Genomic DNA, 9785 nt, shown 5'->3' with positions numbered 1-9785 from the left:
CTCTCTCTCTCTCTCTCTCTCTCTCTCTCTCTCTCTCTCTCTCTCTCTCTCTCTCTCTCTCTCTCTCTCTCTCTCTCTCTCTCTCTCTCTCTCTCTCTCTCTCTCTCTCTCTCTCTGACGCACACACACACACATATATGATCACAAACAACCACTACCCGCGTACCCACATACACAACACCACAACAGCCCCTCTGGGCGTGCGCTGTTCGACTTCCTGGACATCTGTCTCCTCTCGCGCGACAAGGACGGCAACCCGGCACTGACGGACGAAGAGATCCGCAGCCAGTGCGACACGTTCCTCTTCGCAGGCCACGACACCACCTCCGCAGCGCTGAGTTGGCTCACGTTTGCTTTCTCGCGCCACCCAGAGTACCAGGAGCAATGCAGACAGGAGGTCATTGATGCGTTTGGTGATGAGACACCAGAGTATGACGGCCTCGCAAATCTTGAGTTTCTCACCGCTTGCATCAGAGAGGTAAGGCTGTGGATTCAAAACGACTGTGCGTGTGTATGGTTGTGTGTGTGTGTGTGTGCGAGACGTGTTTCGTTGTGGCTTGTTCTTCCTGTGCTTCTTTCATTTATTACCTCTAGGCCTCAGCTGCACTCATGTCACGAGCTTGCTTGCTTCGCACCACAACACCAACCGGCCACTCCTGCTGTTGCCTGCAGGCAATGCGTATGTATCCGCCTGTGCCCGGCGTCGCCCGAGTCCTTGAGGAGCCGCTCACACTCGAGTGCGGCGCTGAATTGCAGCCTGGAACAGCCGGTACGTCATTCACGTTTGTTCGCGCGCGCATGTGTGTGTGTGTGTATGTTGCTTTTCTCCTCGCTATGTTCCTTTCCCCATTCCCGCTCACATTCGCTTTCTTCCTGGGCCACGTGTAGTTGGCATTGAAGCTATGGCAGTGCACCACAACCCGACGGTGTGGGATGACCCTGAGACGTACAATCCGTACAGGTAAAATGCATCACTACTTCCGCTGCACGCGCACCGAGTTCCTCGTGTCACCTTTTGTGTGATGACCACGCGCTTGTTGAGGGGGGCCCTGCTTGTCCTGCAAGCTCTCATCCGCCTGTGACGTGCGTGCTACGTTCTAACAAGGAAGGAACATTGCAGCACACGCAAGTGTCGTAGACTCAAACTGAATTTGCTCACTCGCTTCACGCCCACCTTCCTCGCGGCCCCATCGCAGGTTCTACCAGAAGCGCACGGACATGTACTCCTTCTTCCCGTTCTCTGTCGGGAACAGAATTTGCATCGGCAATAACTTTGCCATGAACGAGATCAGACTGGTCATGTGTCAGCTCCTGCGGCGCTTCAAGTTCCTCCCAATCGAAGTGTGTGTGTGTGTGTGTGCGTGCGTGTGTGTGTGTATGTGTGTGTGCATCTGCCTCTCTGTCTGGGTATCTGCATGTGTGTGCGTGTTCTCGGTGCCTTGTCACTCCTCCAATCGCCCTTACTCAACCCAATGCCACATTTGTGTGCGCTGTGTATCCGTTGTCAGTACGAGCCGGCCTTGGAGGCGTCCCTCATCTTGAAGAGCGAGAACGGCATCAGAGTCAACGTTCAGGTTCGTGTTGTGTGTGTGTGTGTGTGTGTGTGTGTGCGTGCATGTGTGTGTAGGTGTGTGTGTGTGTGTGTGTGTGTGTGTGTGTGTGCGTGCATGTGTGTGTGTGTGTGTGCTTGTGTGATTAGGATTGCACAAGAACCGGCATGCACGTATGCATTCACCACTGCACGCAAGCCTTCAGCCCCCATCTCATCACGCTTTTGCGTTTGCTCACGTCAAACAGAAACTGGATGAATGAATGAATGCCACCTCCCTTGCAACGGAACGTATGCCACCTTTACATTACTGCCCAAGATGCACACACGTTCACGCATGCATAGCTCTGTCGCATCCGTCATACAGTCCTTCCTTTATTGTGGGCGTTACCGTTGTGTCACATCTTGTTAATGACGCCCGTAAACTTTCCAAATGAGTCAACGCCGCATTTTGGGCCTCGTTGTTGTTCCCCCTCTTTGACACAGAGCGAGAGGGCTAGTACACTTGTTTGTGAGTTGGCAGTGCCTTCTCCCAGCACATCCCCTTGCGCCAGTGAGCCGTGTTGCCGACAGCGACACACACACACACACACACACACACACACACACACACACACACACACATACATACACACACACATACATACATCATGCTGACGTCTCGGTTTCGAACGATTCAGAGGCCCGACCAACAAGGGCGGGTGGCGGTGGTGTTCCAAGTGCTGCACCGCGGGTCCACCTTGTGCGTTTCCTTGCTGCAGAGCCAGCAGCTCTTCAACAACAGGTTGTCGGAGGGCGGCATCATACAGGCGCGCGTCTTTCTTCTTCCCGCGGAGCCGTACAAGGTGGAGAAAGCCCTGCAGGCCAAACGCCCGAAGCTCCGCTCTTCCCCTTTCAAGCAGTTCAGTGCAAAGCACTATGCGACCAACAACCCCACCTTCGACGAGGTGTGTGTGCCTGTGTGTGTCTGTGTGTCTCTGTGTGTCTCTGTGTGTGTGTGTGTCTCTCTGTGTGTGTGTGTGTGCCGAAGTGTGGTTCAGGATGTCGCAGATGTATGTTCCACCTGTCAAACCATCACAAAAAGGTTCACAGTGATCACACCTTCTTCTCGTATACGCCGCTTGCAGGACATCTTCTTTCCCATTGCCAAGCTCCACAGCAAGGCAACAAAGCTGAACATTTACGTGTGCATCGTCGGCGAGGACATCAACACAGGTGCTGCGTTGTGAATGCAGACACTACAACACACACACACACACACACACACACACCACAACACAACACACACGCACGCACACATCAGTTGCATGGCTCACACGCCACCAACACAATGCACGTTACACAATACACATCAAACAAACCACGGTGCACACACACCCCCTTGTGGTCCTGCCTTGCTCTTACGTGCCAACGCCACCCTTTTCCATCCTTTAAGCCCCTTTCTCCATGGGCTATGAAGGAGAGCAACTCAAGCTCTTGCACTGTTGTTGCTGGTGGCAAGACCAATCTGTGTTTCGATGCCGATCTTCTGACCTTCTTCGTCTCTATGTGCACATGACGAATGAAGATTCACTGTCTGGCAACAGTCCCTTCTTCCCTCAACACCCCCACACAATCCCACAACCACAAAACGCCACGCACAGTGCAGAGTCGTACAAGGGCACATGCGCACACATTTCGCATCGCATTTCACACTAACATCTCACACTGACGCCCACTTTCACAATACAGGCGTCAGGTATCACGGGTGCGTGACCTTTTCGCTCGCCGAAGTGCTGATGAAGAGCAGCCACATGCCGGTGTGTGCACAGTTGCAAGGATCTGCCTTTCCCATTGAACATCCTGTCTTGCTATTGCTGTTGTGACCTGAACCACTGCGTCACCACCTCTTCAGTGACAGACCATGTCTTGTGCCCCCGCTGCGTGACTGAAGTATTGCAACACCCCAAGAAGACCATGACACCACCAGACAACACAAACTACCACCTTCTCACCTCCTCCCCTCCTCCCCCCTCCGCCTCAATCACAATCACACTTGACAAGAAATGGTACTGGGTGCTGCCGATGAAGCAAGGCCTGACCCAATATCAGCCCGTCAGCCATGAGCTGGTTCAGGCGCAGGCTGGGCACTTTCCAGACGTTGTCGTCTCAGGCAGGCACGAGAGTTCTCCAAACGCCTTTGTAAGTGGAATCAAATTTGGGTGCACGGGGGTGATGGTCGTGTCGTGTCATTATTGTGTTGCGTGTCGCATGTTTGTTGTCGGAATGCATGCCGAGTCCATCGTTCATGTCCACCGCGTTTTGTTGCACATGTGCCACCCACCTCTGGGCGCTTGTAGTTTGCATCCGACACACTTCCGCGTATCCACACATGAGAGCTGACACACAACACTGCATTACACTGCACTGGCTTGCCTTGCCTTCACCTCCACCCTCGTCACACTCATCCTGCGTCCCACCACCCTCTTTCACCGCCACCACACTCACCACCGTCCAACCCACCCTTGCACGTCCACAGATCAACGGCAAGTACGTGTACAGCGGGCAGGTGTGTGCAGACCGGCCCGTGTACCGACTGCGCGGACGCGGTGTCGTGCTGTTCTTCCACGAGGCGAGGGGCGCATGGATCATTGCAGACAGCATCGACAGCAGCGCCCCCTATGCATTCGCAGACGACCATGCCGAGCAAGCTGGTGAGGGGGTTTGGGGGTGGTGATGGTGAAGAGGGGTTGTGAGCTGTTATTACACAACAAGGGGCACGGATACACGCATGCACAAATATTGCATACACATGACACACACACACACACATGCACACATAATAACATACACATGACACGCACACGCACACGCACACGCACGCACTCAATGGTTGTCCCCACCCCCCAACACCTGTGATTCCTCAGGTAACGTGACCGGCACGTGGCGTGTGTTCTCCAAGGAGCGCGAGTGGACGAGCGTGCGCAGGAAGAAACAAGAGCTCATGAAGCGGCGGCAGGCAGGTGGTCGTGGCAGCGGCGACACCAAGGCCGCCGGCGCGTTTCAGGCCGACCCCAGCGTGCAGTGCACCTTCGTTGGCGTGTATGCGTCCAACAGGGCGTCCATGGCGTCCGTCGTGCCCACGGGTGCTCTCACGCGCGATGCCTCCGTGCGTAGCGTCACAACACATGTGGACGAGGCGTGTGCTCGACCAGCAACATCATCGCCCCCACCGTCGTTGTCCCCAACAGCATCAACTGCATCTGCACGCACGACGCGTCCACAGTCCACCATATCGCGTGGCTCCATGGGCATGGCGGGATCAACCCGACTGCATCGCTCGCTGTCCTCACAGCACGCCAGCATGCGCCTGAGCACCTCGCACGACAACAACAGCAGCGTGGTCGATGATGCTACCGCCACCGGCGTGCTCGGTGGAAGTCAAGACGGCAGCATTGGTCGCGGTGCCGGTAGCACGGTCTCACGTCACTCGTCTCGCCCCCTGTCAGGCGAAGCAATGTCCCGCTCGCTTTCACGATCGCAGTCTCATACAAGCGCATCCAACATGGCAGTAACAGCAGCAGCACCTGGCGGCACCGTGCTCGCAGACACACAGCAGCAACAACAGCATGGGTTGTCACGCACGCCATCATCCGCCTCGCAGGCGCCAGGTCAGGTGCTGCCCAAGAGCCTGGAGGAGCGGGCACAGCGGTTTGAGTTGCTGCTGTCTGAGTTTGAACATCTACTAGACGTGCTGCAGTACTTGGAGGTGTGCGGCTTGGCGGTGGAGCGCATGATGCCACCAGACCTGCTTGCCCAGTGCTTTGGCGATGTTGCCGCATGCATCGTCAGCTGTCGCCAGGCCATCCAGATTCTGAAGGACGTGCAACGCAGGGACGCAACCCTTGCCATCAACGTTGGCGCACCATTGCGCCACATCATGCACATTGGCAGTGATGCATTCACCAACTTTTGCGGCAACGCAGGGGGTGCCCTGCCCGCACTCGGTCGCTTCCTCACGGAAAATGTGGAGGCAGACGCGAAGCTGAGCACTGTCAAGCGGGAGCAAGGATCACGGTTCACGGTGACATCGGGCGTGTCTGCCGCCGTGCATGTGCTCGTGTCACTGCGGCTGCACATTGACGTGCTGACGAAACTGTCCACTCCTGGCAGCGCGGAGGAGAGCCAGCTGCAGGAGGCGCTTGCATCCGCAATGGGCATTGCAGCAACAGCGGAGGCCACGTTCCAGGTACTGATGCAGGCTGATGGTGCAGGCGATGGCGCCAGCTTGCTTCAGACACGTGGGTCGTTTGCAGACAACCCAATTGCGCTGATGCCCGTGTCACCGCAGCGGACGTCCGAGTTTGTGCTGGCGGCAGATCTCAACACATCGCGACGACGCATGTCCATGGCGCGGGACGTGGACCTGGACGAAGACAACCTGCCCGCTGTGGAGCCACTGCCAATGCACAGCCCAATCATGGAGGAGGAAGGCGATGTTGGAGAGGACGGTAATGACGCCGTGGCTGATGGTGCCGGTGTGTATGGTGGTGGCAGCGTCATTGATGATGGTGCCGGTCACCATGATGCTGGGAACGGGGTGGTTGACGGGCTACCCGTGTCAACATCACCGTCATTAGTGAGCACAAGCACGCCTCGCAAGCACCAGCCCACCAGCAAGGGCAGCAGAGCGAAAGGCAGTGGTGGTGTTGGCAGCGGTCATGCTGAAGCGGACGACAGCGCCATTAGTGAGCCAGGCACCATGCAAGGTGAGCATGGCACATGTAATTGTGTTTGGGGGGGGTGAATGCGCGCTCTATGTGTATGTGTGTGCTTTGTATGTGTGGGTATGCCTGTGCTTTGAATGTGTGTCCTTTGTACTGTATGTGTGAACATGATGATGCTTGCTTGTGGGATCATGCTTGTGGCCCTGCTCACGAACGGTTGTTCATGTGCATGCGTGTGTGTTCATCAGGTGCCTCGGCATCGCTGCTAGCTCCAATCGCAGAGGAAGAGGACCACAATGCAAGCAGAGTGGACACGCAACAACAACAACAACAACAACAACAACAACAACAACAACAACAACAACAACAACAACAACAGCAGCAGCAGCAGCAGCATCAGCAGCAGCAACATCAGCAACATCAGCAACATCAGCCCGTGTTCCATCATGGCACAATGTCGCGGGTCGAGGCGGATGTGGTGATACGGAGCCATGAGGGCGCAGACAACGGCCTCTTCTTCGTCTACAGAATGGAGAAGAAAGACTGCGATGTGCTTGCGCTCATGTACCGTGGCAAGCCAACTCACCACCTGCTCAAGGTCGTGGATGGGCAATTGCGCATCAACTCGCGTCTCTACTTCTCCAACGACGGCACACTAGTCGGTGTCATGCGGACATTGGCCAACGCGGACGTCGCTGGATGGCCACAGCGGCTGCTGGCGTTTGTGCCGCGGCCTGATGCAACACAGGCGGACATTGCTTCCGCTAAGGCAGCCGTGTTTGAGCCAAGATGACGCAAGGGAACATGTTGTGTATGTACACATGCTTGCGTTGCGTGTTTGAACGAATCATTTTGTGTGTGTGTGTGTGTGTGGGTGGGTGGGTGGGTGTGTGTATTGACGCGTGTCCATGTGTGGGTGTGTGGGTGTGCGTGTTTGTGTGGATCGTGTGAGTAAGGAATGTGCGTTGACGCAGTGACATTGAGTGTGTACATACGTGTGGGTTGTTTGCTTTGCATTGTGTACAATGTGCTTTCTGATGACTTTGACAAGCTGTGTGTGCACAGGCGTGTGCGTGTGTGTGTGTGTACGTCCTCACTCAATGACTTGCAACACACACACACACGTGTCTTCGTTGGATCAACATCAAGTGTGTCTTGCTTGTATGGATTGCGTTGCACGCAATGGAATAAACCAACAGCACGATGAGAGGATGAGATACGGACGGACGTAAGAGGGGCGCACTGAACGCAATTGTGTGGAAAGAAAACATAAAAAAACCAGGGGTGCTGTGGGCGCATGTAAGGGGGTTGAGAAGGAAAGCATGCATTGCATCATGCGGGATTGGTTCCAATCTGTGCCAGGATCAGAGGCTGGACGGTGGTGTGGAGGACGTGTTCTTGTCGTCCTCAACAGTGATGTCGATGCCTGTGTGTACATGGACATGTGTATACGGCGTGTACGGCGCGTACGGCGCGTAAGGGTCAGGCCATGTGCAAGTCAGGTGGGTGCACCAAAGGAAAGCGTGCTGTAAGCAAGTATGGGGGCACAAGCGGCACATACACACACACAAAACAAAAGTGCAGCCGCAGACATTGAACAGTGCACTCTCGTCCTTCCCCCAAACCAACACAGGACATCATGACACCACAAGACATGCCGCATCACATCACATCACCTGCAGCCTGGAGGCGAGCAACCAGTGTGTCACCCATTGCGGCAATGGGCGTGAGGAATCCATAGCGCTCGGGCAGCTTGGCCGTGTCCTGCGCAAGACAAATTGCTGACTCAGCAAGCATCGTCGCCGTCTCGGCTGTACACGTGTGTGTGTGTGTGTGTGTGTGTGTGTGTGTGTGTGTGTGTGTGTGTGTGTGTGTGTGTGTGTGTGTGTGTGTGTGTGTGTGTGTGTGTGTGTGTGTGTGTGTGTGTGTGTATGTGTGTGTGTGTCGATGGTGGTGTCGATGGTGAGGAGAGGGAGGGGGGGTACAAACCAATGAAGACGTATTTGCGTGATGCGAGAGAATAGCACACGTCAAGATGACACGTGCAATGTGCAATCATCGCTCGCATTGCTCAACCACACAAACACAGACACACACAAACATATATACATACATACACGCACACACGCACACACGCACACACACACACACACACCGTATCCTGGGTCGTGGTGCGTGACAAAGGTGGCGACGGCCTTGGGCTTGGCGGCGCTGTCACCAACACCATAAAAGCGCATGACGAGCTTCCCTGTCTCGCGCGTGTGTTCGTCTGGACCCTCGCCTGGTTTGGGCAGCATGCGGCGAAGGAGGTTGCGTGTGGGGGAGAAGTACGCGCCCACTGAAAAGGCGCCCAGCCCAAGCGTCGTCAGCCATCCAGAGAGCCAGCTGGTGGCGGTGGTGGTTGTGGTTTTGGTGACGGTGGTGGCAGCGTTGATGTGGAAGGGAAGAGTGAACCGGTGACAAACAAAACAGTCAGACGTGACAGGGTTGATGTGGGCGGTGTGCGTGATTGTATTTGTGGTTGTGCATCGTGCTGATGATCCAAGCGTGCATGTAAAGTGTGCAAGCACAGTCCCGCATTTAAGTGAGTCAGCAAGCAGGCTGGCTCTCATCAAACCCTCGCGTCCAACCCACCTGCCCCAGCCGTCTCCCTTGACCGTGTTCTTCTCGCGATAGCGGAATTCCGGTCCGTAGATGCTGCACACACACACACACACACACACACACACACACAAGAAGGGGAAAGAGGAAGGGATTGGTGAGCAGAGACGTAGTGGCGTGTGTGTGTATGTGCGTGTGTGTGCATTGGACAAGGCGTCAACACCAAGCGCCAAATCTCGAAATGGGGTGACTCACTGGTTGAGCAAGTAGTTGGTGCGGTGCACAATCTGAGGTAGTGATGAGAGAAACGTAATGTAACACCACACATGTACAATGGGAGCGGGCACAGGCACGATGCAGCACACAGCACGACACAGCAGGACATCAGGACCAAAGATGCATTGCAGTGAGTTGAAAGGCTGTAAGGGTCTTGGCAAGTGACACTTGGGAAGACTCGAGACAATGTCCACAAAGCACGCACCAAACATCGTCACCATCAACACTACCAACATTGTCACCGCCACCACGACAGCAAAGGGTATGTCAGCACCACGAACCAGACCAGTCCAGACCTTGCTGTTGACGCCTGCCATGACAAAGGGGGTGGTGTAGCGTTGCACCTCCTCCTCATACGACACCGCGTTCTGTGCCATGATCCGTAGTCAAATGGCGGCAAAGCAAGAGAAATGTCGCGAGTGTGTGTGTGTGGGGGGGGATCAGCGAGGGAACGAGAGGAATGTTGTACATTTGTGTCGGCTCACACAAACACAAACACACACGCACAAACACACACACACGCACACAAACACAAACACACACACACACGCAAACGCCCACGCACAAACACACACACAAACACACACGCACACAAACACACACGCACACACATAATCCCACGCACCGCGTCTGGCTGACGGATTGAAGGGCGA

General features: G+C 55.2%; 2 protein-coding genes across 2 annotated transcripts in view; one reads left to right on the top strand and one right to left on the bottom strand.

Annotated features, from left to right (window-relative positions):
• Nucleotides 1-7128, top strand: part of PTSG_13097 (uncharacterized protein) — a gene marked incomplete at its 5' end in the record, with an annotated part of 9944 nt that extends 2816 nt beyond the window's left edge. Inside the window, 12 exons of the mRNA XM_004988706.1 lie at nt 190-478; nt 673-769; nt 889-961; nt 1197-1341; nt 1509-1574; nt 2230-2496; nt 2677-2764; nt 3281-3348; nt 3593-3730; nt 4068-4242; nt 4456-6297; nt 6504-7128. Of these exons, the coding sequence (XP_004988763.1) occupies nt 190-478; nt 673-769; nt 889-961; nt 1197-1341; nt 1509-1574; nt 2230-2496; nt 2677-2764; nt 3281-3348; nt 3593-3730; nt 4068-4242; nt 4456-6297; nt 6504-7048 (3793 nt within the window). The 3' untranslated portion in view covers nt 7049-7128. The remainder of the gene's footprint in view (nt 1-189; nt 479-672; nt 770-888; nt 962-1196; nt 1342-1508; nt 1575-2229; nt 2497-2676; nt 2765-3280; nt 3349-3592; nt 3731-4067; nt 4243-4455; nt 6298-6503) is intronic.
• A 275-nt stretch (nt 7129-7403) lies between these two features.
• PTSG_10796 (uncharacterized protein) overlaps nt 7404-9785 on the bottom strand; it is a 4411-nt gene continuing 2029 nt past the window's right edge. The window contains exons 6-12 of the mRNA XM_004988705.1: nt 9758-9785; nt 9429-9500; nt 9112-9143; nt 8890-8952; nt 8411-8640; nt 7932-8066; nt 7404-7681 (exon numbers count right to left, since the gene is read on the bottom strand). The exon at nt 9758-9785 is cut by the window's right edge and continues 39 nt beyond it. Coding sequence (XP_004988762.1) covers nt 7620-7681; nt 7932-8066; nt 8411-8640; nt 8890-8952; nt 9112-9143; nt 9429-9500; nt 9758-9785 — 622 coding nt within the window. The 3' untranslated portion in view covers nt 7404-7619. The remainder of the gene's footprint in view (nt 7682-7931; nt 8067-8410; nt 8641-8889; nt 8953-9111; nt 9144-9428; nt 9501-9757) is intronic.

This window comes from Salpingoeca rosetta (assembly GCF_000188695.1).
Source record: "Salpingoeca rosetta unplaced genomic scaffold supercont1.34, whole genome shotgun sequence".
Lineage (NCBI taxonomy): Eukaryota > Choanoflagellata > Craspedida > Salpingoecidae > Salpingoeca > Salpingoeca rosetta.
This window is presented reverse-complemented; position numbering and strand designations above follow the sequence as displayed.